The sequence below is a fragment of the Dunckerocampus dactyliophorus genome, chromosome 8, assembly GCF_027744805.1.
Source record: "Dunckerocampus dactyliophorus isolate RoL2022-P2 chromosome 8, RoL_Ddac_1.1, whole genome shotgun sequence".
NCBI lineage: Eukaryota > Metazoa > Chordata > Actinopteri > Syngnathiformes > Syngnathidae > Dunckerocampus > Dunckerocampus dactyliophorus.
In genome coordinates this window covers 29,174,340-29,193,935 of record NC_072826.1, presented here as the reverse complement: position 1 = coordinate 29,193,935, position 19,596 = coordinate 29,174,340, and the positions used below count along the sequence as shown (strand labels likewise).

Genomic DNA, 19,596 nt, shown 5'->3' with positions numbered 1-19,596 from the left:
CCATTCCCAGCTATAATAATCCCGATGGGCCCAATTTAGCAGCTAATTTAGGCAAATCTCATCTAAAAGACTTTCAGAGGCCCGGCCGGCTTCAAGCGGGGCTGCCGCACTTTGAGGGCAGGAGGTTGGAGGGTCATCCAGTGTGCTCAAACACCTCCCAATTACCCGCAAACACAGACCTTATTTCCCATAAAGGAAAACTGCACTTTTTTCATTCACAATCCTTATGTGAGAGATGAACACACGCCTTCCTCTTTTCTGTGCGTTCTAAAGATATAAAAGCAGCTAAAAAGAGGCAGCAAATTAATACACGAAATGGGACACACCTATTCCGCCTGGAAAACACCTCTAAAAAGCTCCAACAAGGTTTTATGGTTTTCTATCCATGCTGTGAGCAGTAACAGCACATTCATCATAACATGGAATACTTACAGTATTTTGCTCATTTTAAGCTTCCTGGATGCTTTGATTTCACATAGCAACATAGAAAGGAACGCTACACCAAGCGTTAACCTTTGCAAAATTTAAAAAAACACAGCAGCAGTGGCGGCAGCTCCAATATGTAGCGTTACCTTTGGCTAGTGGCCTGAGACAAGCTAGTCGCTATCTGGCTAGTAGCTAGCCGGTGCGGTGTGGCGAGGTGTCACAACGCCAGTAACGTAGTTCTTGGCCGTAACAATGTTAATAACGATAACTAGCATGATAGCTCTAAGTGTCTTCATATATTAATACTGAAAATGGCAAAAATGCTATGATGCTAATGTAGCATAATAGTGCAATGTACCAGGAACGCTAAATGTCTTGATTGAGTTGTTCATTTTGACCCCTAACCCTAACCCTAACCTAACCCTAACCCTAACCACCAAATGGTGGAGGTTTCACCTTTAAGAGTAAAAGAAAGACAAGGAAAAACTAATTGACTCCCAAAGACACGAGCCGGCTCTTGTCCTTCATTTCAAAGAGCCGGCTCTTAGAGCCGATTTGTTTGCGATCGACCCATCACTAGAGCACAGGAGTGGCACCTGAGGGAGTCTTCCAAGAAAATGCCCAAACCGTGTGGCGCAGACAAAAAAAAAAAAATGCCCCAATGATTCGAGCATTCTGTCTTGGACGCGGTCCGAATCGGTTGAGCAATGTAAGAAATATGGAACTTTGAAAAATACCCCATTCATTTTCAATGGGAAAAAAGTCTTGGAAAATGTGGAATTGTGGAAAATCTGGGAATTTTTGGAAAGAACTAAAATGGTTGCACACAATTCCCAAACGTTATATAATAATAAAGAAAAAATTGGTGCATAATTTTGTAAGTGTACAATAACAGTGTTGCTTAGCTTGGTTAATGTGCAGGCCACATGATGGAAATGGAGCGTTGGAGGCTTTTTCACAAGGCTTTAAAGGCGGAGTAGGTACGTCCCATTACGTGCATTCTTAGCTGCCTCTTTTTATCTGTTTGTGTATCTTTAGAACGCACAGAAAGGAGAAAGTCGCGTGTGTTCATGTCTCACACAAGGATTGTGGATGATGGGCAAAATGTTCGTTTAAATGTCCTTCCTTGTTTTGGAGAAGCAGTCCAGCGTCATCTGCATTCACACCTCCATGAAGCTTCTGTCGGGGCCTGCCGGCTAATCAACGGAACATTTTCTCAGCCCGTACGTACGCAAATCACACAAAGGTCCCCCGTATAGATGAGCACGTGTGCCGACAGGACCCCAAGTGATAATTAGCTTGTTGAGCGGCGGTGAGATTGAAATGGATGAAAAGTGAAGAGTTGACCTAAGAGGTGGCGGTGCGGACGTGTTGTTTATTGGAGGCGACCGTGCTCCCAGATGACGCGCTTAGTGCCGACACACTTTGACGTGTAGATGGGATTGGTTTGGAGTGTGAATGCGGCACGGCCGCTACGGCAGAGAGAGTCTTGTTACGGACGTTGTCCGGTCTTGCTCAGTGTGTGACGGCAGACGTCATTTTCTATTTATAGTTTGCGTCCAAACATGAAAGTTCTGAAGTCACGTCCAAAGTGCCTTCGAGGCTTGACATCATACATCAGGCGCATTCAAACTTTTTTTACCGAGGGCCGCATCGAGAAATATCATAGGATGCTGGGGCCACTTTGATGTCCCTCGCTATATCACTCCATCATTAATTAACTCATTCAATACCAAAGATGTAGTTACGCCTTTTTATAACCCGAACCCCTGATCCCAGCAACCTATGTGCACATCTTTTACGTTTTTTTGCGCAAGAGGCAAAAAGAGGTGATGACACAACTCTCCACTAATTGGTTTCACTTCAGAGCAATTTTAAGCCATAAAAACGGCCACAAGGTGGCAGAAGTGCATTTGATAAGAGCTCAGCAGGGATCATGTGGACGGAAAATCACACATGACAGGAAGGAGGAAGTGAGAGAGCGTGGAGGAGTGTAGCGTGCAGAAGGTTACGCATTGGTGGGAAATTTGAATGCATGCACACGCACACACATAGTTCAGTTCCAAATGTGAAAATTGTAAATAGTTTGTGGTGTTATATTTGTAAATACATTTTTATTTTGATGTAAAACAACCCTTTTTGTGTTGTTTATGTTGGTATAGTTGTTTAGATATTTGAGCTGTCACAAAACCAAACAAATTGTGTCAAAGTGAAAGTTATGCTTGAAATGTATCTTTTCACAAAAAGCTGCTTTTCTCCCTGTTTTAGTCGGGAACTGATATTTTCCTGAAACTTACCTATGTTCTCCTGTTGATTACTAAAGAACACAAAAAGGTAAAAACTCACCTTTTTTCCTGATGAAAGACAGGAGTGTAATGTTTCTTTTGGTAGGTTCCATGTTTATATAAACCATACAACACAATACTGTTGTATGGCCGCTACTGAAGGGGTTGTCTTTTGAAAAATGGCTGGGATTGAATGAGTTATTTCATAAAAAATTGCTGTTTCGTGGTTGACTACGGCCTATTATTAGTAAAAAAAAATATTTGAGCAAATTGCATAAAAATGAAGTGGATAATTTTGCCGGCTTCAATATATCGCCATGTGCTTGCGTGTCAGTTTTCCTCGTCTCTCGCTTCCAAACAGGCAGGAAGAGAGTTCACTCTGTGCATCGGTTTCAGGAGTGAGCCCTTTTGTCAGCCACAGTCTCTTTGTCTTGGCGGGTGGAGGCGGGGACACTAGCATAAACACAGAGTGCAGAAGAGTGTAACGTAGTAGACATGAAATGATATATTGTCATATGTGTTTTTATATATTTTCCTTCAAGTAATGTTAAAATCTCGTCTGGTTTCGTACTGTAAAACTGTGTATACTGTAAGACATGAATGTGTGAACATGAAGGCAAGATAAGAGGTCCGTGAAGAGGAGCGTGAGGTTCCTGGCAGTGGCAGCAGGATTAAGAAGGATGAGATGATGTGCACGGGGGAGTGGGTGCGCTACTTCTTTGGCCCAGAGGCTAAAAGCGGTGATGTCAGATGATGGCTGCTGGAACACGGAAGCACTTTCATCACTTTCATCAGCATCCGATGACAAACATCACCATGCCGACAGAAAGGTATCTACCTGGGGGAGCTTTGTCTTCTTGCCAGAACCTGCGTGTGTTGAAACCATCAGGGAAGAACGTGCATTAGCGTAATGGATGGCAATTTGCGCCGCCGCGCGATGGGCTTCCTGGTGCTCGCACACTCGACCCGATTCGAATTGGCCTTTGATCTGTGACTGGGTGCCACCCCGCTTGCTGATCTTCTTGCTGATCTCTGTACTTCATGCTACAGTCATGGAAAAAATGATGACACCACCCTCGTTTCTTCACTTTCTTGTTCATTTGAATGCCTGAAGGTACCTTTGTGTGGACAAACATGACAACAACAACACAAATAGCTCATAAGAGTTCCATTTTTTGGCAGTACAATGCTATAGCTGTTCATGTCAGAACTTAAGTGATTTTAGTTATTATCAAGACAACCACGGAGGTTGCGAGATATCAGCTCTTGAATTCAACTCTTATGAGCTACCGTATATTTGTTGTCGTCATATTTGTCCAAACAAAGGCACCTTTAGTTGTGCCAGGCATTCAAATGAAGACGAACTGAAGAAACAAGGCAGGTCTAATCCTTTTTTCCATGGCTGTATATTGTTAGCATGGCGCAGCACAGCAACAATGACAATTACCAGCGTGAGAGAGATGTCATGCAAGAGACAAGAATGAACTTAACAACACACACACAACATCACACCTCCCTCTCACACAGCTCGCACTCAGCCTGGGACTTTTCTACACCACCAAAAATAAAAAAATATCTGTGTATTCTTGTTGTTTTGGTTTTTTTAGCAATTAGTTGCCTTTATTGATTTTTTGCCTCATCAACTCTTTCAATCCCAGCCATTTTTTAAAAGACAACCCCTTCAGTAGCGGCCATTTTAGACCATTTTGACTGCTCTTTCCAGGCACACAGAATATTGTGTTGTATGGTTATATAAACATGGAACCTACCAAAAGAAACATTACACTCCCGTCTTTCATCAGAAATAAAATTTTGTTTGTACCTTTTTCTGTTCTTTAGTAATCATCAGTAGAGCATAGGTAAGTTTCAGGAAAATATCAGTTCCCGACTAAAAAAGGGAGAAAAGCAGCTTTTTGTGAAAAGATACATTTCAGGCATAACTTTCACTTTGACACAAATATTTTTTTGCTTTTGTGACAGCTCAAATATCTAAACAACTATACCAACATAAACAACACAAAAAGGCTTGTTTTACATCAAAGTAACAATTTCTTTACAAATATAACACCATGAACTATTTACAATTTTCACAATTGGAACTGAACTGTGTGTGTGCATGTGTGTGCACGCATGTGTGCATGCGTTAAAATGTCCCAACAATGTGTAACCTTCTGCACGCTACATTCCTCCACGCTCTCTCACTTCCTCCTTCCTGTCATGTGTGATTTTCCATCCACATGATCCCTGCCGAGCTCTTATCAAATGCGCTTCTGCCACCTTGTGGCCGTTTTTATGTCTTAAAATTGCTCTGAAGTGAAATCCATCAGTGGAGAGTTGTGTCATCACCTCTTTTTGCCTCTCATGCAAAAAAACAAAAAAGACGTATAAATACATTGTTGGGTTCGGGCGTTGGGGGTTATAAAAACGTATAAATACATAAATAAATATAAATCACATAACATATTTATTCTTTAGTATTTAAATTCCATGTGACTAAAATGACATTATTTTTCCTGATAATATTTTATGAAAAAGTTTATTCTTGTAAAATAGGACTTTTAGCTTGTAAATTACAGCTGTTTTTTTTTTTTTTTCTGCTGTTGTAGGGTTTTTTTGTAAATGTTCTCACTATTTCAACACTCTTCGTCTAAATTTTCTACTCATAATTAGGATTTTATTCCTGTAATATTTTGACTTTATTCTTTAACTTTTTCCGCAACCTAATTTTCCAAAAACTGCAACTTTATTCGTTGTTTTCTTTGTTTCTAATAATATTACGACTTGAAAAAAAATTACATTTTTTCCTGAATATTTAAATCAGGCCGCACGGTGGTCTAGTGGTTAGCATGTTGGCCAACACAGTCACAGCCTGGAGATCAGGAAGACCTGGGTTCGATTCTCCCTTGGGCATCTCTGTGTGGAGTTTGCATGTTCTCCCCGTGCGTGTGTGGGTTTTCTCCGGGTACTCCGGTTTCCTCCCACATTCCAAAAACATGCATGTTAGGTTAATTGGAGACTCTAAATTGTCCATAGGTATGAATGTGAGTGTGAATGGTTGATTGTCTATATGTGCCCTGCCATTGGCTGGCCACCAGTCCAGGGTGTTGCCCGAAGTCAGCTGGGATAGGCTCCAGCATGCCCCCGCACCCCTGAAGAGGAGAAGCGGTATAGAAAATGGATGGATGGATGGATATTTAAATCATATTTCCTCAGTTTATTCTCATAAAATGTTGACTTTTTCCTCAGAATATTATGATGTTATTCTTGTAAAATTATGATGCAAAGCATCATATTGTTTTCTTCCAAAAATATATATATATAAATATATATTTGTGGCACAGAGGTTTCTACATACCAACTAGTCACTCACAGCTTTTCTTCCTGTCACTCACACACACCAGTCACCTGGAGAGTCTACAATAATCCCTCGTTTATGGCGGTTTCTGCAAAATAGGATTCAATATTAAAAATTTTGTAATGAGAGCATAGAAAACCTGTTGATGGCTTTTTGAATACGAATACACTTTTTATGTTTTATGTCTAGATGGCATTATTAGAGCCCTTTAGACATGAAATAACACCCCTATAGTCACCTTTACACCCCTATTACCCAATATAGTAGACATAATAAGAGAAAATAAGACATTAATGACCTTCTAAATATGCTTTTTAACATTATTAGAGCCCTCTAGACATGAAATAACAGCCCTATAGTCACCTTAACACTGGTATTACCCAATATGGTAGGCATAATAAGACAAAATAAGACACAAATGACCTTCTAAATACACTTTTTTAACATTTTTAGAGCCCTCTAGACATGAAATAACATCCCTATAGTCACCTTTACACTCCTATTACCCAATATAGTAGACATAATAAGAGAAAATAAGACATGAATGACCTTCTAAATACACTTTTTAACATTAGAGCCCTCTAGACATGAAATAACAGCCCTATAGTCACCTTTACACTCCTATTACCCAATATAGTAGACATAATAAGAGAAAATAAGACATGAATGACCTTCTAAATACGCTTTTTAACATTATTAGAGCCCTCTAGACATGAAATAACACCCCTATAGTCACCTTTACACTGGTATTACCCAATATGGTAGGCATAATAAGACAAAATAAGACACGAATGACCTTCTAAATACACTTTTTTAACATTATTAGAGCCCTCTAGACATGAAATAACACCCCTATAGTCACCTTTACACTTGTATTACCCAATATGGTAGGCATAATAAGACAAAATAAGACACGAATGACCTTCTAAATACACTTTTTTAACATTATTAGAGCCCTCTAGACATGAAATAACATCCCTATAGTCACCTTTACACTGGTATTATCCAATATGGTAGGCATAATAAGAGAAAATAAGACATGAATGACCTTCTAAATGCACTTTTTAACATTATTATCGACAACTAGACATGAAATAACACCCCTATAGTCACCTTTACACTAGTATTACCCAATATGGTAGGCATATAAGACAAAATAAGACATGAATGACCTTCTAAATATGCTTTTTAACATTATTAGAGCCCTCTAGAATGAAATAACACCCCATAGTCATCTTTACACTCATATTAGCCAATATGGTAGACATAATAAGAGAATGTGTTCGGAATGTGTGGACAGGAAGTGACGTCGCGGATTCAGAATTGAGTTTTAGTTGGAATACGGCCGCAAGGACAACGATCATTTATTCATTAATTCATTTTTGATGGAGCGAAGGCCGACATACATTATTGTATAACGCAGGCTGTTCCCAGCGAGGGCCACATAGTGAAAAATGAAAGGATGCAACTTTGCCACTCACATGTTTTGTACATGCTAGCTAACAATTTCTATTGTATATATTTCAAGAATAAATGTAGGTGTGATGTCAGTGAAAAAGCATATTATTATGATCAACTTTGCTCCATGTTTCCCATTTTTGTTTTTTAATTTTCCAAATATTTCAACCTTCTTCTCAAATAATATTAATAAAATTTCCTTCAATAATATTTTGATTTTATTCCCATAATATTTTTACTTTATTCACACAATATTATCATTTTTCCCCAACCTAATTTTTTTATTTGTTCATCATAAAAAACATTTTTTCCATTATTTTTTCTTATAATATTACAAGTTTATTCTTGTAAAATTGCGCCTTTTTTTTCTCATTAGAATACGACTTTTTGCTCTGAATATTTAGACTTTATGTTTGTAAAATTACAGCAGGTTTTTCCATTTCTGCTGTTTTCGTTTTTTTCTTAACTTTTCCAACTATTCCAACTTTCTCTTTGTAAATTTTCTTCTTAGAATTCTAACTCTATTCCCATCATATTTTGACTTTATTTTGGTAACATTCTAACTTTTTCCCCAACCTGATTTTCACAAAATGACAATTTTGTGAATTGTTTTGTTGAACATTTTTTCTTTAACATTTCACTGATTTTCCCTCATAATATTACAAGTTTATTTTCGTAAAAATGCGACTTTTCCTCTGACTATTACGATGATATCCGTGAAATATTTCGACTTACTACAACTTTTTTGTTTTGATATTTTGACTTTATTTTTTGTAAAATTACTGCTCAGTTTTGCTGCTGTTTTTTTATGCTTTTCTTGTTAAGTTCTACTTTCAATGCTATTTGGCCACCCGTGGTATAAAGTGTTAGCTAACATTTCTCTGTGATGTTTGCATCCTCGGCCGCCACAGGTGCCGACTCGCACAGCGACGTGAGCTCGGGCAGCGGGGGCGTGCCCTGGGACAGCCGGGAGACCTCGCTGGCCGCATCCACCGCCGCCTCCCTGGCCTCGTCCCTGCCGCTGAGGGACGTGATGGACGCGGCGCACGGAGACACCAAGCACGCCAGAGACGGCAGCGAGCCGGGCTCGGACGTGTCGCTGGGCAGCGGCTCGTCCTTCGAGGAGCTGGCCGTGGCTCAGGAGGGCGAGGAGCGGGAAGGCAGGGAGGAGGAGGACGTCCCTGAGGGAGGGGATAGAGAAGATGCTGAACTTTTGGAGGAGGAGGAGGAGAAGAAGAAGGAGCCTTTGGGGGACGGCGGCGAGGAGTGACGATGCGGAGCGATGAGTGTTGTTGTGGTTTCTGTCACGTCATCTTGACTCTTTTAATTCTCCCTACTTTTTGTCTCATAAAAGCTCATATTCCCAGCTTGTACCTGAAGGCCTCACTCAAGTCCCTTCATTAGGCACACCTGCACCACCTAATGACATCCAAGACAAGCGCTGCCTTTAAAAGGATCACCACGCCACGTTTGGATTCTTTTTAGTGTTTGTTGGGGCGACTTTGGGCGTTTTCGATGTCTTTCTATTCCACATAAACTACAATATAAAGGATTATGGGACTAATTCATGCACAGGATGATGCGTATTGTAACTTTTCCCCCAACCTCATTTTCCAAAAATTACAACTTTGTTTTGTTTTGTTTGTTTCTCATAATATTCCAACATAAAAAAATTAATAAAATTCTAGAATATTTCAGTTCTAACCCAGTAAAATGACTTATTTTTCCTCCTAATGTTACGCGTTTATTCTCGGAGAATTGCAACTTTTTTCTCGTTAGAATGCAACTTTTTGCTCTTAATGTTTTGACTTTATTCTCCTAAAATTGCAGCTGTTTTTCTTCCATTTCTGCTGTTTTTTTCTCACATATTACAGCTTTCTTTTTGTAAAGTTTCTTCTAAGAATTCTAACTTTATTCCCATAATATTTTGACTTTATTCTTGTAACATTAGAACTTTTTTCCACAACTTGATTTTCTTTATTTTTTTGTTTTAGTACAACTTTAAAAAAATATTTTTTTGTTAATATTGAAATAATTTTTCCTCATAATATTACAAGTTTATTCTCGTAAAATTGCAACTTTTTTCTCGTTAGAATGCAACTTTTTGCTCTTAATGTTTTGACTTTATTCTCCTAAAATTGCAGCTGTTTTTTCCATTTCTGCTGTTTTGTTTTCCACCTATTCCAACTTTCTTTTTGTAAATTTTCTTCTCATAATTATGACTTTATTCCCACAATATTTTGACTTTATTCTCATAACATTAGAACTTTTTCCACAACCAGATTTTCCAAAAATTACAACTTTATTTTGTTTTGTTTATTTCTCATAATATTCCAACCTTTACAAAAACATATTTTTTTTCTTTCATATTTAAACTTTATGCTACTAAAATGTTATTTTTCCCTCAGAATATTATGATTTTACTCTTCTAGTATTACGACATATTACAACTTTTTTGTCTTGATATTTGACATGTTCTCTTATTTTGTCTACCATATTGGGTAATAAGCAGGTAAGTTACTTCACGTCTCGAGGGCTCTAACAATGTTAAAAAGCGTATTTAGAAGGTAATAAACAGGTTTTCTACGCTCTAACTACAAAAATATTCAATTTATGAAAAAGGAATCCTACTTTGTGGAAATTCACTTACCGGAGTCGTGTGTGGAGCCAATGAGCCGCCATAAAGGGGGGGTAACTTTCATGTGTATGAGTATCAGTACTTGCCCCTTTCATAATTTGTTATGCTGGCAAAGTACTAGAAAGCAGTGGTGGAGTACAACACTGCAATCTACAGTAATAAATGGGTTAAAAAAACGCAGCTTTTGTGTGGATGTGATGAGAAAGTGGAGGTGGGCGTACCTAATAAAGAGTCCAGTGAGAAGAGCAGTCGGCATATTGAGTTGAATTGACTTTGAATTCCCCCCATGGACGCGATGTACAGCACATGCTTGTCTGCCAGAATAAAACATTTCACTTCCTCTTTTGAAGAGTGCGTTTCTTGCAAAGGAAGTGTTCCTCGACGTGTGCGCCGATGGCTTGTTTGACTTCTTAGCGTCATCCAATGACTTCATCTGCGCTCTTAGAAGCCGCCTCCTGTTCAGACGGGAGCGTTTCAATCGTTGATGTCGGGATTCTTCTTCTTGTGTCACCTTGACGTGTTTGTGGGACGATGCTGCACGTCTGCACAGAAGGATGCTTGATGGACGCCCATCTGCCTCCTGTCTGCTAATGAGCGTCATGACCTACACTGCAAACTCTTGTCGTTACATCCACCGCAGTAAATACCACAGCTGCTGACCAGCTGTGCAGGACACACGTCCTCCCTGCATGTCCTCCCCGTGTCTTCTACACACCGCATGTCCTCCCCGTCTTCCGCACCACATAATCTCACTACATGACGTGTCCTCTGCACCAGCGGTCAATTGACCAAATGACCTCGGCCCGGGACCCACATTTTGCAGTGGTCATTAAGTCACGACCAACAAGTCATTTCTATTTGTATTTTATTATTTAAATTCCATTATTGTTAGACTTTCATTGGGGCATTTTTGTTTTTATACATTTTTACACTTTTATTGAAGACCTTTTTATTGTTACTTTTTATACTTTTATTTGTCATTTTTATTTTCATGTTTATAAATGTTCACACTTATTTAAGTCGTTTTTATTAGTTTTTATACTTTTATTTAAGACATTTTTATTTGTATTACTTTTTACACTTTTAAGTCTTTTTTATTTATTTTTAATACTTTTTACAATTATTGAACTTATTTTTATGTTTATTTTTGTATTACTTTTTACACTTTTATTTCAGTCATTTTCATTTATTTTTAATACTTTTTACACTTATTGAACTCATTTTTATGTTTACTTTTTATTAGTTTTTACACTTTTATTGAAGTCATTTTATTTTAATTTTTTATTAATTTTTAAAAATTTTTATTGATGTCATTTTTATTTTTATTTTTATTACTTGTTCCACATGTACAGTATTGAAGTCATTTTTATTTTTTTTATTCATTTTTACACTTTTATTGAAGTCTTTTTTATTATTTTTTACACTTGTTCAAGTCATGTTTATTTTTACTTTTATTTTTCCACTTGTGTTTGTCATTTTTTATTTTTTTTTTATAAATGTTTTCACTTTTATTTCATTTTCAGGATGTATTTGGTTGTTTATTGTATGTATTCTGTCATTTGATTGATTTCGCCTACTGTACGTCATCTTTTTAACATAATCATCAGAATGTTCAGTTTGCATTTTCGAGGACTTTATGAAGGCATGTTGTCAAGGAAATGAACTCCTTGCACACAAATCAGGCATCAAATTAAATTAAATATCAAAATGGCGTCAAACAAGTCCACAAAATCAGTTATTTACTTCTAACTGCAATGTACGTACAGCACAGCCACGAGGAATTTTGCTCAATTTTCCTTCCAAATGAGTCAGATATGAGTTATGTTCCATGTTTTAATGTCATCTTGAAGTCGCTGTCAGCGACCCACCCCCACCCCACTGGATCCGTGACCCCCTGTTGGGTCCCCGCCCACCAGTTGAGAACCGCCGTTCGACACTACGTCCCTTCTGCAGGTCCTTCACGGGACATGTCCTCACTACGCTGCATGGTCTCTGTATGACATGTCCACGTGTGTGTCCTCTCCACTGCATGTCCTCCTCACTACGTGTCTTCCAGACGGCTCGTCCACACTCTGGCAGGCCCCCGAGGCCGGACATGAAAGCGATGACACAACAAGTGATGGCGTTCCTCCACGTGATGGAGACCATTGTTAAATGTTCATCTAAGACAACACGGGGGCACCAAGGTGGCCACGTGGGACAGACCACCTCACCCTGCACGTGCCGCAACGTGTTTGTGGATTCCAAATTACAAAAAAAAAAAATCCTTATTTGACTTTGATGCCTCCCTGCTGCCCACGTGCACGAATAGGAGGAGACTCCCCGCTGCTTCTCCACTTGGCTTCACCATCATCACCAAGCCGACATCTCCTCCTCTTCTGTCCTGTGGGGGCTTTTAGAAGTTGCAGAGGATGCTCTCCGGCGGGGCTTCACTGCCGGATGCTTGAGTGTCCCCAGCACGTATTTTAGCATCTTCTTCTTCTTCCTCCTCCTCGAGCAACAACACGTTCAACTCGGAGCGTCCTGAGCACATCGGGCTGAGAGAAATGTGACTTTGGAGGAGCGAGGCGGCACCACCGCTCCCCCTTCAGCACCACGGACAGCGCATCGGCGCCTGACGCGCCTCTCCACTCGGCCCGCCTTCCTTCCTCCCTCCCTTCCTTCCTTCCTTTCCTTTCCTTTCCTTTCCTTTCTCCATTCACTCAGCCTTGCAGGACCGCTCCGGAGGATGTGTGCCGGCGCAGCGCTGCTCGTCCAGCCCGCTGGAAGCTGAGGAAGCCCGGACAGGTAAGGAGGGAGTGGGGGACAACTTTTGCTGCACTCAGTTAATATTAAGGATGTTCATTTGCGTGTATGCAAATGTTGGATATGCATTGGACAGACAATTTTTGTGTTTTGTTTTTTTTTAATAGAAATTTGAGGGTCCGTTTTGTGTTTTTGCAAATATACTTGGTCTCCCCCCCGCCCCCTCATGCACCTTTTAAATTGCATTGCCACATAATGCTTCATAAACACACGATGATGAGTAAAATAATACATGTGATGTTTGTTTGGGTGTTTTTTTAAAGAAGTTGCTTATTCAGTATACTGTACTTATAAAACAGATGTCCCCTACAAAAAAAAGACGGGGGGCTTCATTAAGGAATGTGGAAGCTGCAGGAAGATGCTGAGGATTGTACGGTAAATAATGCATGAAGAAGAGTCTTGTCACCTGTTACGTTTCAATTGGTGCTCTGCAGGAGGGAAGAGTTTGGGTTTAAAGGATTACTGATGATTTATTTCATTGTGGGTTCATTTGGGCTGATTTTAATGTATGAGTGTGTGTGTGTGTGTGTGTGTGTGTGTGTGTGTGCAGGTTTCAGCATCATATAGTGCCTTCTCCGGATGTTTGAGTCACTAAGCTCCTCTTGATTGTTTGGTCTTCCTCGTGGTACTCTGCCATGCATGCTGGATGTGTGTGTGTGCGCGCACGCTCCAGCATTTGTCTTTATTGCTCTATTGTGCACCTGATGCCCACACAACATCTGCTGTGTCTCCACGTTGATGTACGTGCAGTACGCACACTTGTGTCACAACAATGTGACAAAATGGAGCACAAATAATAACAATAATGATGATGATGATAATAGTAAGAATAAATAAATAGAGAAAGTTTGCCAAAGCTTTGGGTTCATTGCGATTCATTTGAAAAGATGAGAGATGTAAGAACAAGGTGTTGCCTTGGGCGCAATCCATCAATGATGTGAAGGGGATGAGATGAAAGTTCATTTTTCCATAAAAGAGGATGAAATAGTGACACAATCTAGTTGTCTTGTCGGCTAAAAGCAGATTTTCTTGGTTTATTAAATGCTTGGATGATATTGGGAGTGAATGTTTATGAATTCAGACAGAAAAATTGACTGGAATTAGTAGAACGTTTACATTTGGGTAGTGACCGATAGGATAAGATGGCGGGTACAAGCGGCCGAAATGAGTTTTCTCCGTAGGGTGGCTGGGCTCTCCCTTAGAGATGAGGTGAGAAGCACTGTCTTCCGGGAGAAGCTCGCAGTACAACAGCTGCTCCTCCGCATTGATGGCTCGGGCATCTGGTCAGGATGCCTCCCGGACGCCTCCCTGGGGAGGTGTTCAAGGCACATCTGACCAGTAGAAGGCCTCAGGAAGACCCAGGACACGTTGGAGAGACTATGTCTCCCAACAGGCCTGGGAACGCCTCGGGATCCACCGGGAGGAGATGGGCGAAGTTTTTGGGAAGCCCCGCGACCCGATCTGGGATAAGCGGAAGAAGATGGATGGATGGATAATGATAAAATATCAACAACAGATATGCATGGCAAAGTCTGTAAAAAAAAAAAAAAAGCATGAGCTAAACGAAACAGCAGAATAAATCATGTAATTGTGTGCATTCATATATAAGAATATATTCTTTACTAATAATAGTGACATTTATGGCTCCCTGACCTTTTTAGATTTATTTCTTTTTATTACTTTTTACACTTTTATTGAAGTCAGTTTTATTTTTTGTTTGTTGCCTTTTTCAAGATTCACGGGAGAGTGTCACTTTTATTGAAGTAATATATGTGTATATACATACATATACATATATATATATATATACATATATATATATATATATATACATATATATATATATATACATACATATATATATATATATATATCCCCTCTGTGAATCACCACCTTACCGTGGTGGAGGGGTTTGTGTGCCTGAGTGATCCTAGGAGCTATGTTGTCTGGGGCTACATGCCCCTGGTAGGGTCTCCCAAGGCAAACAGGTCCTGGGTGACGGGCCAGACCAAGAGTGATTCAGAAGACCCATATGAACAAACACACGAGGAGAGACCGCACCTCGCCCCGAAGTGGGATACCGGGGCCTCACCCTGGAGCCAGGCCTGGGGGAGGGACTCGCAGGCGAGCGTCTGGTGGTCGGGCTTTCAGCCGGGGGACCCGGCCGGGCTCAGCCCGAAGAAGCCACACGGGATCTCCCTCCCGTAGACCCACCACCTGCGGGGGCAAGCATAAGGGTCCGGTGCATTGCATTTTGGGTGGCGGTCGAGGGAGGGCACCTAGGCGACCTGGTCTTCGGCAGCCAAATCTGGTTCTTGGGACATAGAACGTCACTTCTCTGGCGGGGAAGGAGCCCGAACTTGTGAGAGAGGTTGAGACATTCCGACTAGATATAGTCGGACTCACCTCGACCCACAGTTTGGGTTCTGGATCCAAACTCCTCGAGAGGGGCTGGACCTTGTTCTACTCTGGAGTTGCTGCAGGGGAGAGGCGGCGAGCTGGTGTGGGCTTACTAATAGCCCCCCGGCTTGGTGCCTCTGTGTTGGAGTCATCCCCGGTGAACGAGAGGGTCATTTCCCTACGCCTTCGGGTTGGGGAAAGGGTCCTGACTGTCGTTTGTGCGTACGCGCCAAACGGCAGTTCAGAGTACCCAGCCTTCCTGGAGTCCACCAGAGGTCAGGGCTGCCGTCAAGCTGAAGAAGGAGTCCTATCAAGCATGGATGGCTTGTGGGACTCCTGAAGCAGCTGACAGGTACCGGCAGGCCAAGCGGCACGCGGCTTCGGCAGCGGTCGAGGCAAAAACTCGGGTGTGGGAGGAGTTTGGTGAGGCCATGGAACACGACTTTCGGTTGGCCTCGAAGAGGTTCTGGCAAACCGTCCGGCGCCTCAGAAAGGGGAAGCAGTGCCCGGTCCACACTGTTTACAGTGGGGACGGGGGCCTGCTGACCTTGACTGAGGATATAGTCAGGCGGTGGAAGGAATACTTTGAGGCCCTTCTCAATCCCACTGACATACCTTCCATAGAGGAAGCAGAGACTGAGGATACGAACGCGAACTGTTCCATCACCGTGGCTGAGGTATCTGGGGTAGTCAAAATGCTCCCCAGTGGCAAAGCTCCGGGGGTGGACGAGTTTCGCCCTGAATTCCTCAAAGCTCTGGATGTTGCGGGACTGTCTTGGTTGACACGTCTCTTCAACATTGCGTGGAAGTCGGGAACAGTACCTCTGGATTGGCAGACTGGGGTGGTGGTCCCCCGTTTCAAGAAGGGTGACCGGAGGGTGTGTTCCAACTATAGGGGGATCACACTCCTCAGCCTCCCTGGGAAAGTCTATTCCAGGGTGCTGGAGAGAAGGGTACGACCGTTAATCGAACCTCGGCTACAGGAGGTGCAATGTAGTTTTCGTCCTGGTCGCGGAACACTGGACCAGCTCTACACCCTTGCAAGCGTACTGGAGGGTACTTGGGAGTTTGCCCAACCGGTCTACATGTGCTTTGTGGACCTGGAAAAGGCATTCGACCGTGTCCCTCGCGGTGTCCTGTGGGGGGTGCTCCGGGAGTATGGGATTGGTGGCGCGCTACTACGTGCCATTCAGTCCTTGTACAACCGGAGCAGGAGCCTGGTTCGCATTGCCAGTAGTAAGTCAAGCCTGTTTCCGGTGAACGTTGCCCTCTGCCTTCGCTGCCGTTTGTCACAGATTATGTTTATAATTTTCATGGACAGAATTTCTAGGTGCAGCCAAGGTGTCGAGGGAGTCCAGTTCGGGGGCACTAGGATCTCATCTCTGCTATTTGCAGACGATGTGGTCCTGATGGCCTCATCGGGCTGTGACCTGCAGCGTTTACTGGGACGGTTTGCATCTGAGTGTGAAGCTTCTGGGATGAGACTCAGCACCTCCAAATCCGAGGCATATGGAATATATATATATATATATATATATATATATATATATATATATATATATATATATATATATATATATATATACACACACACATATACACAAACACACATACTGTGTGTGTGTATATTGTATATATATATTTTTATATATACTGAATTTATATTTATATTTATAAAAACAAAAACAACAAAATATTGCAGGTATTTTAGAATTTAACTGATTTATATAAATGTATTATTTTCTCATACATGTATTTTTAAATTTTGTAAATAGTAAAAAAAAAAAATACATACACATATAATCTATGTAAAAAAGTCCCAATAATGATGTTTATATATATTAAGCAAATCCCAAAAAATCACAAGTAGGTATTTTATAATTTTATTTATTGATTTAAATATATTATTTTATATAAATTTTTTTATTTTGTAAAAAGTCTAAACAGTGTACATACTGTACATATAATCTATATATAAAAACATTTTACATATATATAGAGAGAGATTAAAAATGTATGTTTTAAACATTATTATGTTGTTTTTACGTTATTACCACGTTAACTTTGAAAAACCCTAATAAGTCAAAAAATATATGTACATACAATATATATACTGCATATATGTATATTTATATGTTAAAGAAATACAAAAAAAATCAAAAGCTGCATGTATTTTCTAATTTAATTAATTAATTTCAAGTTAATGTTTAATCATATACAGTATTTAAATATGTATATATATATATATATATATATATATATATATATATATATATATATACAGTATGTATAAACAGTATACCTTTGTCTATGCATTTTTTTTAGACGTTTTACAAAATAATAAAAGAATTTATTCTAAATAATAAATGTAACTAAATCAAATAGAAGATCAAATATGATTCAGTACGCGGCCCTCAGTACAAACTCCATCGTGTGGTGTACCTAATGTTGTGGCCTGTCGGTGTGTCGTGTTTTCACTGCAGTCGTTATCTTTTCGCACGACTGATTTCCTGCTAAAATCTGTTGATCAGTGGACGGATTGATCATCTCCATTCATGACAAACAACTTTTGTCACAGCAAAGCGAGGATGAATAATGCAACAAAGGACAAAGGAGAGTAAAAAGTGTGCGAAAACAAAGGGCCATCCAACCTTCCATCATCCATCCATCCATCATCCATCCATCATCCATCCATCCATCCATCATTCATCGATCCATCCACCCATCCATCATCCATCCATCATCCATCCATCCATCCATTATCCATCCATCCATCATCCATCCATCCATCATCCATCCATCCGTCCATCCATCATCCATCCATCCATCATCCATCCATCCATCATTCATCATCCATCCATCCACCCATCCATCGATCCATCATCCATCCATCCATCCATCATCCATCCATCATCCATCAACATCTATCCATCCATCCATCCATCATCCATCCATCCATCCATCCATCCATCCATCCATCATCCATCCATTCATCATCCATCCATCCATGATCCATCCATCCATCCATCATCCATCCATCATCCATCCATCCATCATCCATCCATCCGTCCATCCATCATCCATCCATCCATCCATCATTCATCCATCCATCCATCCACCCATCCATCGATTCCATCATCCATCCATCCATCCATCCATTCATTCATCCATCATCCATCCATCATCCGTCCATCCATCATCCATCCATCCATCCATCATTCATCCATCCATCCATCCACCCATCCATCGATTCCATCATCCATCCATCCATCCGTGGCTGAGTTGGGAGTGACGGCACATCCTGCAGTAAAGACGTGAGCGAGACAAAGCGAGAGGATGAATGTTTGATGAGGAAGGCGGAATGGGGCTCCTGGGACGGGGGGGGGGATGCTTTGGTGAGCACATGCAAGGGATTCCCCACTTTTCCAGGTGGAGAAGTGTGATGGGGGTGGGGGGGTGCGGTTGAAAGCGAGGACAGGAATGAGGAATATTCTACTTGGAATTCTGTGGCTGCCATGGCGACCAGAGGACGTACACTCTCGCCAGCGCTGCCTTCAACATGATCACATGACAGCATTTCCACCTGACTGACTTGCTAATTGTATGCATGACCTTATTAGCAAAGGGCAGGCACTTTTATTTTTAGGGAGGCACTTCCTTGTTTTGATGATGGCGGCACGGAATGAGCTCGTTCAGGCGGAAACACGTGGAAGAAAGAGCAGATGGGAATCGTCCAACCAGAAGTTGAATACAACATTTCTAATGCAAAGTCCTGGAAAAACATTTGTACTCTTTGCTTGTGTGTTGGGGGGGTGGGCAGATCCATCCAAATGTCACTGGTAGAGTCAGTAGCAGGTCGATACTTTTATTTTCACAAATACGGCGGTGCCTTGGTTAGCATCATTAATCCGTTCCAAAAGGTCCGACTTTACAAGGTTTTATGGTTTTCTCTCCATGCTGTGAGCATGTAGTAACAGGCACATTCATGATAACATGGAACACTTACACTATTTTGCTCATTTTAAGCATTAGCAGAACTTCCTTCCTGGGTGCATTGACTTCACATAGCAACATAGAAAGGAACGCTACACCTAGCGTGAAAAACAAAAACACAGCAGCAGTGGTGGCAGCTCCAATATGTAGCGTTACCTTTCGCTAGTGGCCTGAGGCAAGCTAGTCGCTAGCCGGCTGGTAGCGAGCTGGTGTGGTGTGGCGAGGTGTCACTACGC

The 19,596-nt window shown here is 41.0% G+C and overlaps 2 protein-coding genes across 2 annotated transcripts in view; both read left to right on the top strand.

The window, feature by feature from the left end:
• tex264a (testis expressed 264, ER-phagy receptor a) overlaps positions 1-11,221 on the top strand; it is a 96,488-nt gene extending 85,267 nt beyond the window's left edge. The window contains exon 4 of the mRNA XM_054784764.1: positions 8,436-11,221. Coding sequence (XP_054640739.1) covers positions 8,436-8,794 — 359 coding nt within the window. The 3' untranslated portion in view covers positions 8,795-11,221. The remainder of the gene's footprint in view (positions 1-8,435) is intronic.
• Positions 11,222-12,358: 1,137 nt separating this feature from the next.
• Positions 12,359-19,596, top strand: part of grm2a (glutamate receptor, metabotropic 2a) — a 53,272-nt gene continuing 46,034 nt past the window's right edge. The window contains exon 1 of the mRNA XM_054784761.1: positions 12,359-12,949. The gene's annotated coding sequence lies outside the window, so the exon portion shown is untranslated. The remainder of the gene's footprint in view (positions 12,950-19,596) is intronic.